Source organism: Schistocerca americana, chromosome 8 (assembly GCF_021461395.2).
Source record: "Schistocerca americana isolate TAMUIC-IGC-003095 chromosome 8, iqSchAmer2.1, whole genome shotgun sequence".
Classification (NCBI taxonomy): Eukaryota; Metazoa; Arthropoda; class Insecta; order Orthoptera; family Acrididae; genus Schistocerca; species Schistocerca americana.
In genome coordinates, this window is record NC_060126.1 from 55,219,702 (window position 1) to 55,244,905 (window position 25,204).

Consider the following 25,204-nt stretch of genomic DNA (forward strand, 5'->3'; position numbering starts at 1 on the left):
TTTATACCCGAAGTTCTACCACTCCAAGTGTTAAGTCATACCTACTTAAGTGTAGTGAAACTTTTTTTTTGCAGGTTACGAAAGCCACAAATCGGTAAAGTGCTACGTGTTTACTGCAAGAAATCTTCGTCGAAACCACGGTAAAAAAAATTATTCAGTAATATGTCATTGTAAAACAGGAATGTCAATTCTTTGTAATATATTTTTCCAAGACTGCACAATGCACCAAGACTTCCAGTGAAGTCAAATAATTTATTTCCTTATTATCTTTTAATATTTATTATGCCATGTATAATGTATCTATGTATGTATATCTTTATCCTAATTTCATTGTCTTTTACAGAGAAATTAACATTTGTTGTCTTTGAATAATACTATAGAAAGAGTACGGCTCAATTGTCATGTAATTACCCTACGAACAAGTTACCATCAATTTCAGTCGTACGAATATATTTACCTATTATTCCTTATGTCAACCACTTTGTCTAATGTCATATATGAAATCTATCATAAAGAATTTTAGCAAGTAATACTAACTTGATTCACGAAAGCAGTAATATTACGACTATGATCCTCGCGGAGTCATCGTTCCTTACGCGGGAAGCAATGTAATATTATTGGATTTCAGATACTTCGCATACGAGATATTTGTCATAAAGGAAAAGGACAGCCAAGGAGCTGTAGTTCGTAAAGATGCTAAGCATCACAGCGCGAGAGTAATGAGAAGGAATATTATTTTTTTAAATATACTCCTACAATAAGATGCGCGTCCAACGTTTAAATACTGTAAATAAGCACTATGACCCGCTGGGCGCAGATATTTAAAATCATTGCCACAGATATTGATAGCAAGAAGCTGCGAAACAGAAGATTGAACAATCTATCTTTTGTTAAGAAATATTCTAGAGACTTCATTATCCCTTGTGCTTTTGGGCGCCGATATGTTAGGACATACTACATAGCATTGCTACAAGTTGTGTTTTTATTTTGTGTAGAAACTATGTGAAACGACGAACAAACATTTCGGTAACCCGGGTGAGGATACAATGTAGTTACGCACATGCAAGGCCATTTAATTTTTAAGAAGGAACGGACTGGCAAATCAGCGATTATTGGACTGCGCCGTGTACAAAAGAAATATCAGATGTAAGTCATGCACTTATTGTGTGTTTGTCAATGTCTAGAAGTTTAAAGCCAATTTGTTCAAAATATATTAATATTTTACGATGCAGTAATTTTCTTCTTATTCTTTTCTTCCACTAACCAAAACTGGTGTTCAAATTGTATATGAGCTTTGTTACAGGTTCGCTCTTTATCGCGGTGTCTCGATTGTATTTGGGAGACCAGTATATGTTCCACTTCCGATCTGTTAATCTTTCTCTTGCGAAATTCCCCTAATTTGCTTTCATTTACATTTTTATTTTCAAATAGTTTCCTTAGGTATTTTCATCGAAGATTCTGATTGCGTAAGGCAATCCGCGTCAGGAGGTGAATTATTCGCGTAATCAGTCCGTACGTCTCCTGAACGCAATACAGAACCAACGCATCGGTGATCAGTTAATAATCTATCTCTCTTTTAAAGCTGTACTAAAAAGCGGCCACACAGGATAGCCGTCAGTACGCAATCTAGCGTTAAGTTGCATTTTGTCAGTAAATACTACCAACCAACAGTTACAGCATCACTATTATTATTTACTACTATTTCTTATACAGAATAATCAAGTTCCTAACGCCAGAACGTGCGGCCAGCGAGGTCTTTTATAGGTGTTTTAGGAGCCTGTATGCGAATTCCAGGACCGACACAAGAACTGTTAATTAAGGATTCTTCAGTGGATGGTGAAAATACGTTGCAGCAGTCGAAACCCATTCATGTTAGCAGCTGAGCTTCGCAGAAGACTTGGTGATAGAATTCACTAGAAAACAAAACCTGAAACAAGATATCAGTGCCTGGATAGAAGAGTTGCATAGGAGGGTAAACAATTAAATGTTGGAAAAACCAAAACAATCGTTATAAACATGAGCGAAGAAGATGAAGGGAAGCCCCTAGAATAAGATCGTAAATATATGTAGGGAGCATAGAGACAGTACAATGCTCCAGGCAAGTTAACTAATCACCCACTAGATGCTCCTACTTTTAGGTAACACCGTAATTCGGCGAGGCAAAGTGCGCTCTCCACAGCCCTGGAGCTCCTCTAGGCCTCAGCAATGGCTCGAACAAAATAATATCAACCTAAAGTACATCAAGTCCTGTTACACACTGAGAAAAACAACTGTTACAAATATTACATCAATGTTGTTTTTATATAAGTTACTAGCTTGAGTACCCAGAGTTGCCTGGGTATGTATTTATTATAATGTCTCCTCCTTTCCCCTCTGTCAATCTCATCCCACCCCCTTCTCTGTCCACATTCTTGTCCTCTTCCTCCTCCTCCTCCTTCCGAAGCCCTCTGTCCATCTTCCGATGCCCCTCTCTCTGTCCATATCCTTCTCGTTCTTTCTTTGTCGATTTCCTCCTCTTCTCTGTTTTTACATATCATGTTCCCCCCTCTGTGTCACCGGCTCTCTATCAGTGTACTCCTTTTCCCTTTCTTTCAGATTTCCCCTCCCCCTGCCTCAGTCCATCGCCTTCTCCCATGTCTATGTCTATCTCCTCTTTCCCCCTCTCTACCTGTCAACCTCTTCCTCCCCCATTCTCTGTCCACGTTATTACCGCCACCAGCCACCAGACAGGAAACTTTTCATTCGTACCCGCCCCCCCCCCCCCCCCAGTATTTATTTTCAAATAGTAAGCAATATGTGTACAAAGTTTGGATGAAATCTATCCAGGGGTTAAGGAGGTGTATTTTATCCGTGGTTTTTCATGAGTAAACGCTTTTCATATCTCACAATTATGTAACATATTTCACAAATATTTGCACACATGTTTCTCCTGCATCGCTAGCGAATTTCACCCTCCAGTTTCGTTTCTACGCGGATCAACTGTAAGACGTCATATTTCCTAAGCTATGTATGATGCAATGATATAATTCATTCGGGAGGACGACGGTTCAATCCCGGGTCCGGCCATCCTGATTTAGGTTTTCCGTGATTTCCCTAAATCACTCCAGGCAAATGCCGGGATGGTTCCTCTGAAAGGGCACGGCCGACTTCCTTCCCCATCCTTCCCTAATCCGATGAGACCGATGACCACGCTGTCTGGTCTCCTTCCCCAAACCAACCAACCAACCAATGATATAATTTTCCAGGTGTATTCAGTGGTGTATGTGAATACTGCCTGAGAAATGTGAATAGAGTTAGTATCAACGAAGTAATCAGTTAAAACAGCATGAATAATATGGCAGTTTTCACACACATCTGTGTTGGTGACATCATATTTCCTGAAATGCATGTCATATATATTTTCCTAAGTACATTGAGTGGTATATGAGATTACTGCCTGTAAAATGCTAGAAATGGGGTCAGCTGCAGATTAAAATGTCGTGCCTGATGCGGCACATTTACTGCATGAACAGTGAAAATGCAGTCAGCACTAAACTTGTTTCCTATCACCAGTTCGTGAGGTTATCAGCTAGAAATTTGTTGTCTCATTTTCAAATAATGGATGAATATAGTCTGGATATTTGCATGTCGTGAGCTACACTTAGTTTTCACATCACTGAGAGTAGACAGTTCTTACCCCCACACCCCCCTGCGGGTTCTGGGGTTAGAATAGGCCCGCGGTATTCCTCCCTGTAGTAAGAGGCGACTAAAAGGAGTCTCAAACGTTTCGGCCTTAATGTGATGGTCCCCTAAGGGATTTGACCACTAGATTTCAAAATTTTCTGTTAGTGCGTACCATTTTGGGAAGGGCGCCTTACGTGGTGCATTCTACAAGTATGTCGATCTTGCCCTTAGATCTGGCACAAACAATATTGTCATGGAGTTGGCCTTACACCGAGCTTCCGGCCACATCAGCTGCTGTGTGTTCTGGGTAGCATACATGCCCTCCATTATGAACTTCCATCTTCGCTCTCCTGACACATATGGATATTTGACACCCGACATCGAGCACGGTAGCCAGTCCGTTGTGGTGGGGTCGTTATGTATCCTCTTAGCGGTAGCCCCCTGACTACACAGGGATCGCACTGCTGATGCCTGAGCTGCTACCTCCTCACCTCCCCACGTATGCCAAGGAGTAGATGCCTATCCCTCTGGGCCATCGAGACTCCTGGGAAAGGCCATCCTGCCAGGTGGTCTTTGCTGTGGCTGGGTGGTGCCCGTGGGGAGAGCTCCTGGTCGGAGTGGGTGGCATCAGGGCAGATGACCCGCAATGAAGCGTTGTACATCATCTCTCGCTGGTGGGCCTCCACCAGCAGTCTCTAAGCAATCGAGGTCTAACCTCAACGGCAAGAAATACGAACCAAGATCGTTTCCCTCCCTGGACACTCCATGGGAGGAACGTATGGCTAAAGAAGCCAGTGGAGAATATTCACCACGGTACCTCATGTGTACGAGAGTTGATGGGGAATCGTTCATGTCGACCAAGCCATCAAAACAGCATCCTCTGCTCATTCACGGAGGTTGCTCAATTGTGACAAGTTGGGGGATGTTTCAGTTAGCATCACGCCGCTTAAGAGTCTCAACATGGTCCAGGGTATTGTATTCCACAGGGATCTTCTTCTGCAGTCCGACGATGAATTACGCGCTAACCTCGAACGACGTGGTGTTCACTTCAGCCAGCGCGTCCATCGGGGTCCGAGGGATAATCAGGTAGCCACCAGTGCCATCATCTTGGCCTTCGAGGGTGATGTCTTACCCGAAAAGGTTATGGAGATGGTTTACCGTTGTGATGTGAAGCCATATATCCCTACTCCGATGTGGTGTATTAAATGCTGGAAGTTCGGGCACATGTCATCCTGCTGTACTTCCGGCATCACGTGTCGAGATTGTGGACGCCCATCCCATCCCAATACTCCATGTGCCCCGCCTCCTATCTGTGTTAACTGCGGAGAACACCATCCCCCCTGCTCACCGTACTGTAGGATCTTCCAGAAAGAAAGGAAGATAATGGAATATAAGACTCTGGACCGCCTGACCTACACTGAGGCAAGGCAGAAATAAGAATGGCTACATCCTGTGCCAAAGAAATCCACCTACACTGCTGCTGCAACACCGGTTCGAACCTCTACCATGTCGTCACATACAGTTCGATTTCAGCTCTGTCAGAATTCACCAGTCCCCTTGGTTGTGGGGGGCACTTCACTCCCTGTTGCTCCTGCTCCATCTACTTCAGGAGCAACTCCACCCCAACCATCGGGGACATCTGTTCCTCCTTCCCATTCGGAGAAGCGTGAGCCATTTTCGGCTCCTCTCGCCAGGAAGGGGTCCTTTGGGGCCCTCCCATCCCAGGCTTTGCCCAGTGCCAAAGCAGACACCCGCAAGTATCTCAAACACCCACCGGTCGCTGGTCATAGGGCGTCACGGTCGTCGTCGGTCCCTGAGACTGACCCAGTGAGGCCCTCCCAGCCAGAAAGTCCAAAGACACAGCGCGCAAAGCAGTCCAAGAAAAAGGCTCCCAAGAATCCTGACATTGCGGTGGCACCTGTCCCACCGCAACCTGCCAACTCTGCGTCTGAGGGTGAGATGGAGATTCTGGCATCCGCTGAGGACCTGGATCTCACCAGTCCCTCAGACGCGACGGATAGCTATTGCACCGGTAGTGACTCTGTAGCAGCAGGGGCCCAGGAGGCGTAATCTGCCTCCCCAGTCCCTTCACGCCTTTATCAGCCATGGAAAACACCATCCTCCAGAGAACTGCAGCGGTTTCTTCCACCATCTAGCTGAGCTCCGACAACTTATCAGCCTGCACCCTTTCTTCTGCATTGCTCTTCAGGAAACTTGGTTTCCAGCAATACGAAACCCCGCCCTCCGTGGCTATTGGGGTTATTATAAGAACCGGGCAGCTTATGAAAGGGTGTCTGGTGACGTCTGCATCTATGTCCTTAACTCTCTTCACAGCGTGTCTGTCCCTCTACAAACACATTTAGAGGCTGTCGCTGTTCGGGTGTGGACGCCACAGGCTGTTACCGTCTGCAGTCTTTACCTTCCACCAGATGGTGATGTCGTGCAGCATGTCCTGGCTGCACTGATAGTCCAATTGCCGCCACCTTTCTCGTTACTAGGCGACTTCAACGCCCATAACCCTCTGTGGTGTAGGTCAGTGGTGACAGGTCGAGGCGCCACCATTGAGAATTTATTGGCACAGTTCGATCTTTCACTTTTAAATTATGGTTCCTTCACACACTTCAGTGTGGCGCATGGCACGTACTCCGCCATCGACCTTTCGATCTGCAGCCCTAGCCTCTTACTGTCTGTCCAATGGAGAATGCATGACGACCTGTGTGGTAGTGACCACTTTCCGATCTTTCTGTCACTGCCACAGCGTCAGTCTTCTGGGCGCCCTTGCATGTGGGCTATGAATAAGGCTGACTGGGACTTGTTTTCCTCCACTGACACTATTGAGCCTCTCTCTAATGATGACATTGATGCGGTGGTTCAATCGGTCACCACCGGCATCGTTACTGCCGCCGAATCTGCCATTCCCCGTTCTTCTGGGTCCCCTCGGCGGCGGAACGTGCCTTGGTGGTCACCTGAGATCGCAGAAGCGATTAAAGATCGTCGGCGGGCGCTCCAGCGTCACAAGCGACATCCCTCCATCAAACAACTCAACGCCTTTAAATGGCTGCGTGCGCGAGCCTGCCGCCTTATCCGCCAACGCAAGCAGGAGTGCTGGGAGCGGTATGTGTCCACCATTGGCCTCCATGTCACTCCATCGCAGGTCTGGGCCAAGATTCGACGCCTCTATGGCTATCGAACCGCTGTCAGCGTCCCTGTGCTCTCACTGAATGGAGCAGTTTGTACTGACTCCGACGTAATTGCCAACCGCTTGGCAGAGAATTTTGCTCTGAGTTGCGCTTCTGCCAATTCCCCACTGGCCTTCCGCTCCATTAAAGATCATATGGAACGTCGGAGACTTCCATTTCGCATCCACCATCCTGAATTCTACAATGTTCCATTCAGTGAGTGGGAATTTCGCAGTGCCCTAGCTGCTTGTCCTGATACCGCTCCTGGGCCAGACCGCATCCACTGTCAGATGCTGAAACGCCTTTCAGTGGACTGCCAGCGACGGCACCTCGTCCTTCACAACCATATTTGGGTCGAGGGTGAGTTTCCGTCGCAATGGCGAGAAAGTATTGTTATCCCCACTCTGAAACCAGGCAAGAACCCTTTGGAGGTGGACAGCTACCGTCCCATTAGCCTCACCAACGTTCTTTGCAAGTTGCTTGAACGGATGGTGAGCCGGCGCTTGAATTGGGTACTGGAGTCTAGGGGCCTTCTGGCTTCGTCTCCGGGTGGGTTCCGTAAAGGCCGCTCCGCCGCCGACAATCTGATGAGCCTGGAGTCGGCCATCTGTACTGCCTTTGCCCGCCGTCAGCACCTGGTCGCTGTCTTTTTCGACATGCAGAAGCCGTACAATACGACATGGCGTTATCACATCCTTTCTACGCTTCATGGATGGGGTCTTCGGGGCCCTCTGCCGATCTTTATCAGAAATTTTCTGTCGTATCGTACCTTCCGCGTGCAAGTCGCGGCCTCCCATAGTTCCTCCCGAGTTCAGGAGAACGGTGTGCCACAGGGATCTGTTTTAAGTGTCTGCCTGTTTTTCGTAGCCATTAATGGGCTTGTTGTGGCGGTGGGGACGTCTGTCTCAGCTGACTACTTCTGCCTTTACTACAGCTCTATTGGCGTTGCTGCTGCTGAACGTCAGCTACAGGGCGCTATCCGAAAGGCGCAGTCTTGGGCTGTAGCGCATGGCTTTCAGTTTTCGGCTGCCAAGACCTGCGTTATGCATTTCTGCCAGCGACGCACTGTTCACCCGGAGCCGCGGCTTTATCTTGATGGCGAACTTATTTCTGTGGTTGAGACACATAGGTTTTTGGGTGTAGTTTTTGATGCCCGGTTGACTTGGCTGCCTCATATTCGGCAGCTTAAACAGATGTGTTGGCGGCATCTAAATGCTCTGCGATGCCTGAGCCACACCAGGTGGGGCGCCGACCGATCTACTCTCCTACGGCTCTACCAGGCGTTAATCCAGTCTCGTCTGGATTATGGGAGCCTGGCTTATGGCTCAGCATCCCCATCTGCGCTACGGGTGCTGGACCCAATCCTCCACAGCGGAATACGACTTGCCACTGGTGCCTTCCGGACCAGCCCAGTGAACAGCATACTTGCGGAGGAATGTGTCCCTCCATTGAGGTTAAGGCGCCAAAATTTACTGGCCGATTATGCTGCCCATGCTTTTAGCTTGCCCAGGCATCCAAACTATCGTCTCCTGTTCCCGCAATCGGTCGTCCATCTGCCAGAACGTAGGTCAGGCTGTACGATCGCAGTCAGCGTCAAAGAAATTCTCTCCGGGCTTAGGGTTTTCACTGTTCCACCTCCTTTCCGTGCCACTTTGCGTGCACCCCCATGGTGTGTTCCTAGCCCTTGCCTTCGGCTTGACTTGGCACAGGGCCCGAAGGACTCAGTCCCTCCAGAGGGCTTCCGCCGCCGCTTTTATTCAATCCTGGACACGTATCAGGGCTCTGGCGTTGTTTACACTGACGGTTCGATGGTTGCTGGTCGTGTCGGTTATGCGTTAACTCTAGGGGACCATTCCGAACAACGTTCATTGCCAGATTTCTGAGCCGGCCGAAGTGGCCGTGCGGTTAAAGGCGCTGGAGTCTGGAACCGCAAGACCGCTACGGTCGCAGGTTCGAATCCTGCCTCGGGCATGGATGTTTGTGGTGTCCTTAGGTTAGTTAGGTTTAACTAGTTCTAAGTTCTAGGGGACTAATGACCTCAGCAGTTGAGTCCCATAGTGCTCAGAGCCATTTGAACCATTTTTGAACCAGATTTCTGCAGTGTTTACACTGCTGTGCTGGTCGCCATCTTTCGTACCCTAAAGTATATCCTCTCCTGTTCAGGCGAGTCCTTCATGATCTGTAGCGATTCCCTGAGCGGTTTACGAGCTCCCGACCAGTGTTTCCCTCGTTCTCGTCTGGTGATGGCTATCCAGGAGTCCCTGCATACTCTTGTCCGTTGCGGCCGCTCTGTGGTCTTTGTGCGGACCCCTGGCCATGTTGGGATACCTGGCAATGAAAATGTTGACCGCCTGGCGAAAGAGGCCACCAGTAAACGATCTCTGGAGATTGGCCTCCCGGAGACTGATTTGCGGGCAGTCTTACGCCGCGAAGTTCTATCACTTTGGGACACTGAATGGCGCAATCTGCCCACGCCAAACAAACTCCGTCCAATCAAGGTGACGACGACTGTGTGGCGGTCGTCCATGCGGGTCTCCCGCAAGGAGTCTGTTGTCCTCTGCCGGCTGCGCATTGGGCACACTCGGCTGACACACGGCCACTTATTGCGCCGTGAGGACCCCCCTCTGTGTCGCTGCGGCTCCGTTTTATTTTTATCTGTGGTCCAGATTTTATTGGAGTGTCCGCTTCTAGCTGTGCTCAGGCAGACGTTCGCACTGCCTGACACGCTCCCTGCCCTTTTAATAGATGATCCTGCTATGGCTGGCTTAGTTTTGCGTTTTATTCGGGCAGAGGGTTTTTATCGTTTAATCTGAGTGTTTATGTTTTATTTTATTGTTTTGTGTTGATTCTGGCCTTTGGCCTACGGTTTTAAACTCAGTTTTTAATGTGTTCTCGGTGGTTGGCTTTTCCGTTTTTGTTCCTATGGTCGGCCAACCACCGTCACACTCTGTGTGATTTTATTTCGTTTTGTCTGGTCCTTGTCTACGTTTCTTTTGTTCTGTCGTCTGTCTCCTATTCTGTTAAACTTTTTTTTTCTCTGTGGGTATTTTTGGTATTTGGAAAAATGGACCGATGACCGTCGCAGTCTGGTCCCTTGAATCCCCCAAACCAACCAACCTTACTCCACAGGGGTGATACTTGTATCGAGTTTGGTGGAAATTGAACCACTGCCTTATCAGAACATGTGGAACATACATAAATGAATATGCACAGAGCGTAGTAGGCGAAAATAAGCATAATAAAACTACAGTAATGCTACTATGAAAAACTGCAAACAAAATAATTTAACTTGTACAAGTGGGTATCTGGTTACTCAATACTCGCCACTACAGACACGGACATCCAGCGGCTTTGCTGACGCTCTCTCCTTCTCTTCCTCTCCTTCCCTCACTCTCTTCCTCTCTCTCTCTCTCTCTCTCTCTCTCTGTTTAATTCCCTGCGCACTGTCTCATTGGCACACATACTAAAAACATTCCACTATTCTCCGTCAAACACTTCAAGCTCCCTGTATTTCATATTTTCGCTATCAATGCTTCAGCCTCCACGCCCCTCCCAGGACAATATGAACCTGCGCCGCGCAGCACAGAGGGCAGTTCTGACTCAAGTTTGCGATTGCAACGCACAGTACAATTCGGCATGGCGAATCCGCGCACCGCTCTCGGACTGCAATATATTCGATTCGTGTTTGTTACTGAATACAGTTTTAAAACTGAGTGTCTTTCTTCGATATTATTCTATGATTTATTGTAAAACTGAACTCTTGGATTTGAAAGACAGAACGGAGTGGTGCCTTTAAGATGCAGCTACAAAATCTTTTATTTACAGTTCAAAGGTAGTTCTCCACGATGATATGACATCAACCTCAAAGGTTTACGATCGAGACCATGACTTAAGGTGACGTAACGACTTCAGGCTCCGTGATTTCAAACAGTAAGAAATGTAACAACTCACTGCAAGTGAAAAAAAAGGAATTGTGACAAATATTACACCAGTTTCAAATTTGTTTATTCTAACGGTTCACCTTCCTGCATATTATATAGCAAACTATTTACACGCAAATCTATGGTATCTGATAAGAAGATCGAAATTTTCAAACGATACTCGTGGAATAAAAAAAAAAAAAGGTTAAGAACTTTTTCATACATAAGAAAGAACAACTATTAAGAAGTAAAAACGCATGGCGACAGCGACCCATACTGTGCATACAAAAACCATGAAGGCATCATATGTAGTCAGCTATCACATTGCACAAGCGGGTGAAGCACACACTGTCGCTTATAATTTGTGGCAGACATAACACATGAAAAATCTGCGAAGCATCTTTCTACCGTACCACTTTCGAACGAACGAAAGAATTTTTACGTGGTTAACAATTTATCTGCAATAAATCATCACGACTGTTACGATTGTTTAGGTATGATGGAGCCAAGGTAATGACTGCTAAAACAGTTGGAGCGATACTTCTAACATAAAGTGAAGTGCAAAACTGTAGTACTGTGTCGTGCTAAAGACAAATGTTCGTGATAAAGAATATTCTGGAAAATATAAAATTCGTTCTTTATGAAGGAGTAAAAATAATCAATTACGTTAACCCACACCCTCTTCAGTATTATGAGAAGATTACGGGACCAATCATAAAACACTACCACTCCACACTAAGGTTAGATGGTTATCTCCGGGTAACATCTTACCAATATTATTCGAACTATTATAAGCTCTTATGACTGACATTTCTTCCAAATTAAATGAACATTTGAGCGATGTAGCTTGGTTGTTTAGGCTAAGATTTTTGGTGGCTATCTGTGGAAAAATTAACGAATTACTCGTAAATCTGTATTCCCGTGGAAACCAGACAATCATTTTCAATACCAATAATAACAAAATAACTATCTTAAAAAAATAAATGTTTGGATTGTTTATGTTGGCAATAGAGAACTAGAAAAATTTTTAGTACTGACCATGTTCGTTGGTGTGACATGAGAACTATTAGACTATTAGATAAAATATTTCAAGAATCGATCAAATGTCTCTGTGATAGCTGAGCATCTTCCCAAACGTATTTTTCTAAAGAGCAGAATACAAGAATGAAATGAAGTTAACGGGTTCATAATCATTTCATACAGAATTTGCAGAATCTGTTTTAGAAATGACATCAGAATCAAGCATCCAATCATTGTTCAAAACAGTGACACTTGATGATTTATCCACAACTTGTCACGCAGGCTGTGACTGTTCTTCTCCCATTCGCGATAATAGTGTGAAATGGGATGCTAAGCATATGCAGCTACAAATTAACGCCATAGACTGGATACTGAACATAACATGCGTCTTCAACCCTCTTCTATCAAGCCTGACATTAAAGAGTTGGTCAAAAATTAAAAAAAAAGAACGGTTCATAACCTCCTATCAAAAGGAAAAGATTTTATTCATTTACACAGCAATCAGTACAATGTTATTACGTGTACTGTAGTCTTATGAGCAGTTTTTGTATATTATTGTAAAATTCAATAGTGTATAATGTACACAATTTTGTGTGATGCACATTAAATGGTTATAATGAAAGAACTATCACAAAACAAGTCTTAACTTATTTTAGGGCTACATAAAATATATATTATTATAAATGTGTTACACCACCAAAAAGTTTGAGAGCCAGTGCCATAAAAAGTATGATGCACGAAAAACGACAAGTTGCAACAGTTTCAAGAAGCACAATTACGAAACAGAACTTGGTTGAGAACAAAGTACACAAGGTGGAATAAGAACATTTAAAGCAAAAACTAATATCTTTCATATAGTGTACTGAGCAGTGACATGCATATCATCAGATTTTCCGTGTCATCTTGCTTCACACTCACTGTCATCTTGCTGCACTGGCAGGACAAGATGAAACTTCTGTTTCTGTTTCTAAAATAGACAACGATATTCGCGATTATATTAAAGCAAAAATTTATGGTAATAGGCATGGTATAGTAAAAAGAAACTTTCTCCAAAAACGAGTTACTCTGATATGTCAGTGTATCATTGCAGCCTGTCCAGCTACATACAATGGTGAACACTCACATATATGTAACATGGCGTTAGAACAGTTCCACTGGTCTCAGTTTCTCTCCTGTCCATTTGATTTCTGATTACTCTGTCTATAATCTTCTTAAAGCTGCTGTTTATTCCATAAACCGTCCCTCATCAACATGGACCCTCACTGCTGTGGTCTTCTGTGTTGTCATATCTACCTTGATTATACATGATCTCCCCTCCTCTCCTGCAATATTGGCTTGTCCATCTCTCTCTCTGACTCTCCTGATTCTCTGACCAGCAACACCTCTTCCTACTACCATTCTGTTTACATTTCCCTCACTTACGTTGTCTGTCTTCCTACGTGGTTACAAGGTCCCAGCTGGAGTCTGCCAGTCTAATGGCTTCTGCGTGGTACATTAAACTGACTTTTAGTATTTAATATGATTATTGCCCGAATTTCAAATTTGAGATACTGTCGTAATCTAGTCATTGAAAGATATAAACTTAAGTTAAAAGCTTAACGCAGTAAGTCAACTATTAAAGTCAGAAACTGTGTAGACGTCTAGACGCAGTGTAACGTGATGTACAAGTTACCCAGACTATAGTCGCCTTGTATTTGATAATTTTTCTCTTAACACCCACTGCAAAATAATGAAAGGAAGAACAAGTTTATCGCTTACGAAATTTCTGCTGTTTGTGCAGTGCAACTTCAGTGCCAGGTACGACGTTTTTACTGATTACTCTTTACTGTCCGCAGCTCGTGGTTGTGCGGTAGCGTTCTCGCTTCCCGCGCCTGGGTTCCCGGGTCCGATTCCCGGCGGGGTCAGGGATTTTCTCTGCCTCGTGATGACTGGGTGTTGTGTGATGTCCTTAGGTTTGTTAGGTTTACGTATTTCCAATTTCTAGGGGACTGATGACCATAGCTGTTAAGTCCTGTAGTGCTCAGAGCCATTTTGAACACAACATACAAATGGTATCCACGCATACACCTAAACGCGCCTGCAGAATTATATCATTCTGCCACATGTAGTTCAAGAGATACGACGCAATGGACGCTGACGAACAGGCGCGTTTTTACTGGATTGTAAGCGCCGCTCTGCCCTTGTCTGATGCAGTACAGACAATTTTAGTTCATAAACGGTAAGTGTTTGGGTCTACCCAACAGTATCTTAAGTAAACAGCACGGATAAAACACAAGGAAATGGCCAACGAGGCGGAAAGAATGAATAATGACGATTAAAACGCACAAATGAAAGTAATACGTCCTGCGGCTATCCACTTCAGCTGTTTAACTTTAAATATGGGAAATGGTTTTTCTCATTTTTTAATTCTAATAAAAACCATATTTAGTTGACAGAATGTGTCAAAGCCAAGGGAACGGCCAGTGTGTAACAGTTTGTAAACAAAGCCAAACTGATGAAACCAAAATAATTAGCGTTTTGTCACTTCCATCCTAAAGATTTTACACGCTTAACGCCAAATATTTAACACATTAAGGCATTTACAATCAGACATGTAAAGTTGTTTTATATGTGGGAGTTTTATTCTTTAAGGAACTCGGGGTGAAGAGATTACTAGTTTTCTTCAAGTCTGCGCTATTAACTTTCTCTACAGTTAGAATCAGCCCACACTTCCGCATGGTCCACCACCGACTGTAATTCTATTGTGGTGTTATAATTTCTCCCAAAGTTGATCTAATTTCAAACTATGGTTTAAATGACCTGCAGTATATCTAAACTTACTCAACAAAACCTCGCGATAAGATCTTACAGTCTACACATTCCTACCACAACCTTGAATACCTGTAATGTTTTATTAAATTTGCCTGCTTTCACCAGACGAAAGACATACATGTTATTTCCAATTTATCTGTCTTTCATTCCAAAGTTTGTCCAAGACTAACATAACTGTGATGTCATTTTCGTCCAGCTATGCCTGCCCATAAGATATTTCATCAATAAAACAATCAACATTCATAAGTGGCAGCGAGAAAAAGTAAAGCATTGATTATATCGACACTCCCATCACTGCTCAGCTGTCAAGTGTGGCTCGGATCGGTGTTCTAATATAAACACTGCTTTTGGAATGCTGTTAACTGTCTTCGTCGCTATGCTTGTACCGTTGCTCTTGTCTTTTATAATAGCTCTAAGATAAATTCCTTACATTTGACAGCACTTTGCATCAGTTATGCCCACAACGGATGAGGTTAATGCAAATTCCGCCACTCTCAGCTCACAGCAAAAGCCAGTTTCGTCACAATACGGTGAAGGTAGGGGATAAAAATCTCAGATGTGGCGCCAGCATCTCTCCACCCAGACGGCCAAACCACAGCATGCAGGTCAGCCAGCTGTCTGGCAAGGCTGGACAGGCGCTGATGCAGCATGGCGTAAGGGCCAGACCACTGCAGTGGTGTCCTGTATCACCGCACGCCGAGGCCCAGTGTTGCGCTCCTTAGGCGTCTACGTTACTAGAAGTGACGCCGGGTCGTAAAAAAACCAGGCCAAGTGCCAGTAAATACTCATCACTGGAGCCTATCTGTATCTCGTCCCCAATCACCGCCATCAACGAGACCTACTCCATTGCAACTGGCGGTCCAATATGGTCCTCTCAGTTTCATGTCTAGCTGAATCATCTTCTAGCTGCTATCGACACCTCACATTTAGATCTAATGATTCCAGATCTCGAGTGGCAGCCATATAAAGGAAGGCTGCCGTCCAGGTGACCTCATGTGGGTTCTTATCGTCCTCAGGTGGCCCCACATGGCCCTCTTAGCTTTGTCTATGTGTAGCTAGATCATCTTATAGCTGCTGTCCATGCATCGATGCTAGATTTAATTATTACAGGACAAGTGGTAGAAAGAGGGACATCTGGCTTCTGATCATCCACGTAGTCCTCTCATCTTCGCCTATGACTAGCTGAATCATCTACTGGCTGCTGTCCAAACGTCACTACTAGATTTAATGCGCGGAGGGCTGGTAGCAGCCATCAAAACAGGGCCACCTACAAGGTGGCAGCTGATTGTCCTTAAGGGGTCCCACATAGCCTTTTCAGCTTCGTCTATGTTATATGCATTATCTACTAGCTGCTGTCCATGCTTCGCTGTTAGATATTAAGCTTCCAGGGCTCGAATGGTAGGCATGAAGATCGTCGTCCAGGTGACCAGGGTTTGGGATCATTGTGCTACCCAAATGCCCAGCCCTCCATTGTTGTGGCATAGCTTGATAGATGTGCACCAACTTCTGCTGCCCACCTGAAGTCTGCAGGAGTAACGTTGGCAAGGGCGCGCCTTCTGTTGTGTCAGTATTCTCGTTTGCTTGCGTCCTCGCTAGGTGCAAGCTATTCACATGACCAAGTGCTTTGCTGAAGTTCTTATCACTCAATTCTTGACGTTCAGTCATCGCCTTCAGATTGTGCCCAAGCATTTCAATAAGTGAAGTTGCTGTTAATACAGCGTTCAGCATTCCATGACAGCTGGGAAGCTGGTAGTGCACATCTGCACACCATCTGTGAGGCCTATCATCCTCTCCCAGCCCCCACACTATTACGATTTATGTCAGAAGTTAGTTTGAAACATCGAGCGTCATGTGTCTGGATGCAGCATCGCCATCGCAGGGTAGCAAGTCAAGACAAGTATTTTCTAATATTTTACATCCTTCGTATTTTCAACAGTTCCACACGTAGACGGGAGAGCTGGTTTAAAAGTTGGTTCCGTCAAGATGAGCTCAGGCACTGATTTGGGCGAATTTAGGGGTAACATGAGAGAAACATATACTTACATGCTCCCAGTTAGGTGTACACTGTGTAATTTATTGGTACGTAGTGTCCCCTGCGCTCAGTCCTCGTCAGTAATATTTTTCTAAACCAGAAGGCCAGAGCATTATGCCAATGAATGCAATGATTTTGCATGGATAGCCCTCAGGAGTAAATATTAAGCAGTGTTTTGTAGAATGACATCACATTAGGTTTAACCTTCCCTGTTTATGTCGTTGTTTTATACAAACGGGCTTTAAAGTGTTTAAATCAGAAGAACAGGTGGTTATCATTCAGGAAGCAGTTGACTCTGTTTGGAATAAAAGCCACAATTAGTGGCAGACAACACAGACTTGCTTATGCATCCCTTCGTAATAGGACAGATCATTGTCCACTTTATCAGTACGAAATCTAGATGTTATACCATTAGCTTAGTTGATCCTTTTTCAGGTAAAGCAGCAGAGGATGTTTTAGCGTTTGTGGACAACCTGTCCACAGCTGCAAAGCTGGGTCATTGGTCAGAAGATCAGCTGAGCTACATTATGTCTCAGGAGGAATGGTCAATAAACAAAATATTGTGTAATCGTGGCTGTAATGTGCATACCTTAAAAGCTATGAGCACTTGTTCATGTCCGCCACCGAATAAGTGCTTGAGAAAATTCATTTTAATTTGTAGGCCATTTTTGTTTTTGAAATAAACGGTTTATTTCATTCTTTTGCTATTAGCTAATTTCGCGCCCTTGTTCATTTCCAAGCTACTTCTGATGCTTGTCTCACGGTGTAATCCTGTAATCCTAAAATATCGTATCTTCCACACACTTGTTTGCAGAAAACTTCTTTCGATTGTGTTCTTAATAAAGGTTTCTTACTATTATGGTAATAAGCTGGTGAACTTACATATACATCATTTCACAGCTGTGAATTCGATGTGCAGAACAGAGAAATGCAATTGTATCAGAGCCTGCATCAAACACATTAAAATGGATTAGTTTCACGTTTCGAATAAAACTACAAAAGACATGATTCTAAGACGTGGAAGACATCCCTCAAGAAATTAGAAGTGACTGTGCGCCTATATGTACGAAGCACTCTGGAAAAATTAGAGTTGGAGAAGTTGTTAATAGACCTGCTTAATCCTTGCGATTCTTTGCGAGAATTTCCAGTGATGCAGTACACAATGCTAGCAGGAAATCAATCATCAGTGTACTGTATGTCATATTTTGTGCCTCATCTTATATTACCAACGATGGAGAAGTTCTTTAACCAACAGTTACAGAACAACTTCATTGAAACAGTATAGGTCCTTTAGGAGCACCCATGGCTGTTTTCCTGAAAAACGGTATGGGTGGAACACAAGCATACATTTATGCTGTGATTATAGATATGTTAATTGTACCATTACAGATTTGTGCCCAATGTGGTGTCACCGCCAGACACCACACTTGCTAGGTGGTAGCCTTTAAATCGGCCGCGGTCCGTTAGTATACGTCGGACCCGCGTGTCGCCACTATCAGTGATTGCAGACCGAGCGCCGCCACACGGCAGGCCTAGAGAGACTTCCTAGCACTCGCCCCAGTTGTACAACCGACTTTGCTAGCGATGGGTCACTGTCAAAATACGCTCTCCTTTGCCGAGACGATAGTTAGCATAGCCTTCAGCTACGTCATTTGCTACGACCTAGCAAGGCGCCATTATCAGTTGCTATTGATCTTGTGATACATGTACCGTCAGACCGACGTTCACCATTTATGGATGAAAGTCATGTATTCCACCAGCTACGTACGTTTTTTCTAAGTTCTAATTTCCTTGACCTGTTCCAGACCTCACGCCAGCCTACGTGAGCTAAAACGCGTGCCTTTCGGCTTCCTCTTGTAACCTGGTGTTGGCTCTCCTGCCAACCCACAACACCCAATGCGAGATATAACAGAAACTTTAAAAAATTTGCGGCGGTGCAAGTTATTTTCAACCATAGATCGATGCAGTGGTTACCATCAATGAGAAGTAGCACTGGAAGACGAGGGATAACTGGCGTTTGACAGTTCCTTCAGTACAGTACTAATATCATTGCATGCTGTCTGGGTTTTAAATTTTGACCGGTACATTACAGTATTTGTTGGAAAGGATTTTATGAGTTTTAAAATCAAGGGTTCATTTGGATGACGGGACTGTTTTTTCTAAAGAATGTGGAGAAGCATGAGCTATGGTTAATGGAAGTTTTTAAGTGATGGCACACGGCCCACCTGATTCTATGTAACTATGGAGCGGATTCATTTCACATTGCAAGAAGTGTAACTCAGGTTGGCCTTTCGATAGGATGTTGATAAGGGAACACCGCTCTGGATTGTATAATGCCTCAGATGGAGAAGGAGTTGGATTTTTTTAGTTTTAGCAAATTACTGTAGAAAATTTGTCCCAAAATATTCAGAAACAACTTGGCGTATTATTCATTCACTGGGAAAAAAAACGAGTAATGTTGCACTAGACATCAAAATACGTGGTGCATTAACGAATATGGAAAGAATTTTTTACAACTAGTCCAGTGTTGGTTTTTCGAAATTATGAGAAAAACTTCATATTCTCTTGTGTTGATAGTGATCGTGCACTGAGCTGCATACTGTCAAGAAATCGATTGGTTGGTACATATTGATTGCAATGCCTAGCATCAGTTAAAGAAAGCAAAGAGAAATGATTCTACCATGGAGAGGAAACGCAAAGCCTCATATATGGCATGACATATATCCATAGTTAATTGTATGGTAAGATATTAACGTGATAACGTATCACACAAGTTACAATCGTTATTGGGGTTGAAGGATTCACCTTGTAGATTAATGCATCACGCATTGAATGTATGTGAGTTTAATTTGAAGTAATTTAAAAATGGAGATGGCCTCAGTAGGCACATTTGTATGTTACAGACAGGGGGTCACCCCACTGTGGAGTGGAAGGCAGTGGAACCAGCTGACAAGGAACATAAGCTATTTCCAATGCACACACAGTACATTGTGCACAACTGTGAGTTGTCTAAGAAAACAAAACATGGACCATGTATTGTGATTCTAGCCGTGTTCCATGAGGGTGTACAGAAACAGGCACATGATTACACGTTATTGAGACATGAGAGTCAAAGAACCACTGAATGGCAAGTTGATGATCAGTACTGGTGGCACATGCACAAACAGGAAGTCAATTAGCATGTGAAAAATTGTGTGCCATGTGTACACTGACCACACTGACCTGAATATCATTGCATTCCACTATAGAAACTACCAGCAACTAATAAGAAATTTTGGAATGATTGGTATGGGCATCTAAGGATATTTTGAGAAAATGCTGGCAAAGAATCACTTTGTAATAATCATTACAGATTGGCTCTCACCCTATGTGGGGCTAGTAACCATCCCAAATCAGAAAGCCAACACAGCGATACAGGCAGTGGTAAAAAAAATTATTGTGAAGTTCAGGGTTCCAGAAAAATTAACTACAAATCACAGTACCAATCTTATGTCAGAACTGATGAAACAGCTTTGTCATCTACTGGACATTCCTAAGTTAAGGAGAAGCATATGACATTCACAGGCCAGTGAAGGAACAGAGCCAGTGCATGGGACAATATGAAAAACTTCTGGTCACTATAGGACAATATGACAAACTTCAAATTACTATCTCGATAGCGATGATGAGAACTGGGACATCCTCCTACCATAAGCCATCACGATTTATTACAAAGAAAAGTACAGGCCTATCATAATATGATTTAGTATGTATCTGTAAAATACTATCAATGTTCTAGTTGTAGAGGAATTTTGGACGAGGATGAGCTGTCAGGATGTGCCGCATTAAAACTGGTCCAAGTTTCCTGAGTGATTTATTGTTTCCAGCTATAGTGCCCCTGTTTCTCTCGGTATGTGCCACCGGGACCCACAGTGCTGAGGACACCACTTTGCTGTCTGCGAAAGGGCTTAACACGGAATGGCTGCCTCAGCGACCCATGCAGCACACTCCTGTGTGACAGCCTTGTACAGCAGCGGAGTTGTGATAACGTCAGGATGCATCTGCAGTTGACTCAGCGGTCTCCGACCCCGCTGCCTCAGCGCCACCCGCTGGGAGCTGCACGTGCCTGTGGCGGGCTTCCTCGCCGGTGTGGCTAAAATCGCAGCAATAACAAGCGCCCACGATCTGGCGTCCGAATCTGCGGCCCTCGCTTCGAGATGACTCCGGTGCGTGTTGGGAGCCAACAAGACTGCCCGCAGTAGCTAGCTGTGGCGTGGCCGGCCGCTGGCTGGCTGTGGACACCACATTGGTCTCAGAGCGTCGGAACAGCGACCTGCCGTGGACTGGAACGCTGTGTTCAGTCGGTGGGGTGACACACCCTGCCGTCCAGGAGAGGTGCCATACTTCAATGCCTTGTTAGTGAAACGGCGCCTATTTATATGCAGCTGTGCGCCTCTGTCAGGCTAATGCACCTCTCCGAGTCATGTGCTCAGAACACCGAGGCTGGGCCAGTGGGCCCCTTCTGCCTGTAACTTGCGCCATGCAAACCGCTGCGTTTACTCTTTTCAGCGGTTCTACAGCCCTGTGAACTCCATTCTACTTCACAACCGCTGGTAAGTGTAACTTACTGTCAACCGGCCCACGCCTGGCTGTAACTTGCGAGCTCAGAAATATTGCACCGAATATAACTTTTTCCTATCGTAAACGGTGGTGCCGCTACAGAGTTAAAGTAAAGAGTGGGGAAGAATGGACAGCATTTAAAGCATTTCACAAGCACGTTTTTAAGGTATGGAAATAGGCATAGAAAGCAAATACGAAAGCCCTAGAACGTTAGGAACAAATGGGACACTGCAGTCCAAAGGCAGTTGATTGCAGAGTAGGGCACTGGGTAATGTAGATGAGCCTACACACTCTGAAGGGCCAAACAAATTACTCATCTAGTATTTGGATCCATATCAATTAATTGAAATGATTTCACCAGTGAACATTAAGCTAAAACGTTCTACTCATACGACAGTCACACATGTCGGGCACGTCTGTACATTTTAGGGAACACCTCACTCTCGTACCATCACTTCTGGCGCCAATCCCGAAATATAGGGCAGGAGATAGTAATACAACAGGTAAAACAGACCATCCCCACGCAAGCTACATGCATATGACCATGTCTGTAGGTAGATGTAGGAATTGGGCCAATATGAAATGGATAATGCACTATCAATTTGTGGCGAATTTACCATTTGCAGTTTTTTGGTGTTGTTAATAGTACGTTTCTCATTCCTGGATCACTGAGCAGCTGGTAGCACTCACTCATCCTATATATCATCCTGAGACGACGATCCTGACATACTTGGAGTCAGGTGTCCAAACACTATTACACAAGATACAATGATGAGCCGTCTTAATAGTGTACTGATTTGCCTTTGGAATGGAGTACAGGAGCAGTTCAGTGTGAGGTAGATTCTGAAAATACTTGGTAGGTTTCCGAAGATTTGTGGTACCAAATACCTACGCATAGATAACGTAATTTCTATAAATTATGGGCCAGTATTTTGTGGGCACAGAGCTAGCACCCGACATTGCCCTATATATGTCCCTTTGCATTAATATCTGGCGACTTGGGTGGCCTCGACATCAACATGGATTCACTATGATGCCCCATCCACCCATTGTAACACGATTCTGACCTTTTGATATAATTGCTGGCAGATGTCATCACTCCAGGCAAGACATCAAGCATGAAGTGATCCACGTGGTTCGCAGCAATGTTCAGGTTGTCGACAGCTGTCGCTATGGTTTACATTACCACCGAAGATCCCGTGGAAGTTTAGGTGAACGTCCCGCAGAGTGTAAAGCTGCCCCTACCAGACTGCATATGTGGCACGGTACATTCTACAAACAGGCATGCTTCAGCATTGTGGTGTATCTGTCCCTTACCATCGACCTGGTGTAGCAATAAATGTGAGCCATGCAACTAAGCGACAACCTTCCATTGCTTCTCGGTGCAACCTCGATGACCCTGTGCCCATCGTAATAGTAATCAATCATTTCGTTGGGTGGACACAGGAACACGTGGTGGCGGTCTACAATAGAGTACCATGTTAAACGATGTATCCTAAAAGTGTGCTCTGAAGAATTTCTGCTTGCACCAGCATTGTACTCTGTCGACCGATGTGCCATAAATCGCCACTAATCCTGTTTTGTAGAGTGGGCAAGTCTCCAGCTTCCAGGTTCTGTGATGTGACACGGGTGTCCAACAGTTAGCCGCCTACTCTTGGTTTCACCTTTATTCACTGTGAACACCTCAGACGTTACGCTGTTTCTGAGATGTTTGTTCCTAGGCAGGCCATAACGATCTGCTCTTTGGCGAAATGGATTACCGCACATGATTTCTCCGTTTGCGCCCTGTATCCTCACTATAATGATTCTCCATTCGTCTCTGTTCAGTCTCTGAACCTTCTTTAATGCGTCATGTTTCCACAAAGCCACGTCAGTCAGTGCTGAAACGTCGGTATTCCACCAGGTAGTGCTCATAAAGTTTTGGCTCTTCTGCGTAGTACATCAGAAACAGCAGGGACACTCACCACATTGGACACATAGGCTTCCAGCCTCTCCTGAGGGTCCTGTCCACGCTTGGGCCGCACCAGCATGTAGATAGTGCCAATTTTAGGGCAGGACCGCAGCAGCTTCTCCACGACGGCTAATCCCAGGAAGCCCGTGGCCCCCGTCACCAGCACTGACCGGCCCGCATACCACTGTGGCACTCGGGGACCTGAACGTGCATCCTCTCTTCCCACGCCAACCATTGGAGAATTTGTTTCCTGTAAAAGGGGACATGGAATCAGAAAACGCTACATACTTGAGTACACATTCTGAAGGTTGCAAAGTTGAAATACACGAGGAAAGGTCTATTCTCTACTTGTACAGAAGCCAGACTGCAGCTATAAGATACGAAGGACGTGAAAGAGGAGTAGCAGTTGAGAAGAGACTGACGCACGTTATAGACTACCCCCAGCTTTATTTAGCTAGAACACTGAGGAGAAACCAAGGAGAAATTGCGAAGTCGATTAAAGATTAGCGAATAGATCAGAGACGTTTGAGATGGCTTTGTTATTCTGTCAGAGACATTTAACTACCTCGAAGAGCAGTTACAAGGAGTGAATAGTGTCTTGGAAGAAAGATACAATACCAATGCTAACAAAATAAAACAGAATAGTATGGAAAACAGAAAGTAATATATTTAGGTGTAGTACTAAACGAATTCGTACAACTCTTCCATTTATTCATACCTATACGGAATATATTTATTAATTTGTTATTCTATACAGAAACTGAAATGACTGTGTAAAAATGATAATCAGACTCAAAGAAGGAAAGTAATAACGCATGTCTACTATCTCATATAAATTCAGAAGTGAGAGAGAAATAGATGAATACGCACAGAACAATAGACTACTCTTAAAAAGAAACAGAAGCCAAATTCTCGTCTTCTGTACTTCAGTGGAACTTTTGGTGTTGGAACAAAATGAATGAGAATATGTTTCTGTCTAACTGAGTATCGGAAGACAGAAGAAAGAATCGTATTGATATCTATAATGGAAGTGGCCGCGAGTTAAAAAGTCTTCTCTGCAATTCTATGTAAAACAAAAGAAACATCCATGTCACTCGGTGTATTTAGAACAGACATTGATGGGATAGGACAAAAGCTGATAGGACCAGCCATTATGCTACCTGCTTAATATTGTAATGGCATGTAACTCTGCCAGAGGCCAGAGTAGTAACTGGATTGCTACATCCACTAACAGCAGACGACGACCTCTTTACGCAGAAACCCCTGGCTGTGTGCCAGTTCTGACATCCAACTCCTTTTGTGTGGCAACACCTGCACCTAGAACACTGGCTACACACAAACCGATTCCACACGCCACAGAAACACCATTTTCACCACACAGTCTGTGCGAGACAGCGGTATTTAAGCCCCCAGGGTTGACCAGCCCTCATCAGCACATCTGGGTCATGAAATGACGTCCTACTTTCGACGCAGCCGCCACTGCGGTCTCCAGGAATCAATGACTCCATACTGACTGGCAGCTGACCCTCTGTCGCGGCCACATGGTCCGAGACAAACAGCGAGGTCCAGGCAGCTCCTGTGCCTGCAGGGTCCATGTTCAGCACAATGGGCAGTCCCGCTGAGCTACCCTAGCGTACCTTCCCCTGATGAATGGTCGTCACTCTTCTGCTCCACCATCCTGATGGACAGGGTGTGGGAATTACGAGGGACATTTCACAAATAATGCAATACTGCGGATTTTTGATGCAACAATAAAGAAAATTACGTCAAATGTTGTTGGGAGCTTGAGTAAGAAGCACCTGTTTTCGTTTATTCGCTGTGTATTCTAACATAAAATAGGTGAGAGGTAGAAATGGACCTCGCAGGAGTCTCTGGTAGTGTGTCTGGGTATGTTCGCAACTTCACGCTGGAAAAACCCGACGCGTTACGGGAAGTTTGTGGTGAGTTTACTGTGGGCCATAGTAGTTTCACGTTGGGTCAATCGTTTTCGTGATGGTCGTACGAGCACAGACGATAATTCCAGGAACGG

General features: G+C 44.7%; 1 protein-coding gene across 1 annotated transcript in view; it reads right to left on the reverse strand.

The window, feature by feature from the left end:
• Positions 1 to 25,204, reverse strand: part of LOC124545380 (fatty acyl-CoA reductase 1-like) — a 163,300-nt gene that overhangs the window by 113,305 nt on the left and 24,791 nt on the right. The window contains exon 2 of the mRNA XM_047124290.1: positions 23,189 to 23,425. Coding sequence (XP_046980246.1) covers positions 23,189 to 23,410 — 222 coding nt within the window. The 5' untranslated portion in view covers positions 23,411 to 23,425. The remainder of the gene's footprint in view (positions 1 to 23,188; positions 23,426 to 25,204) is intronic.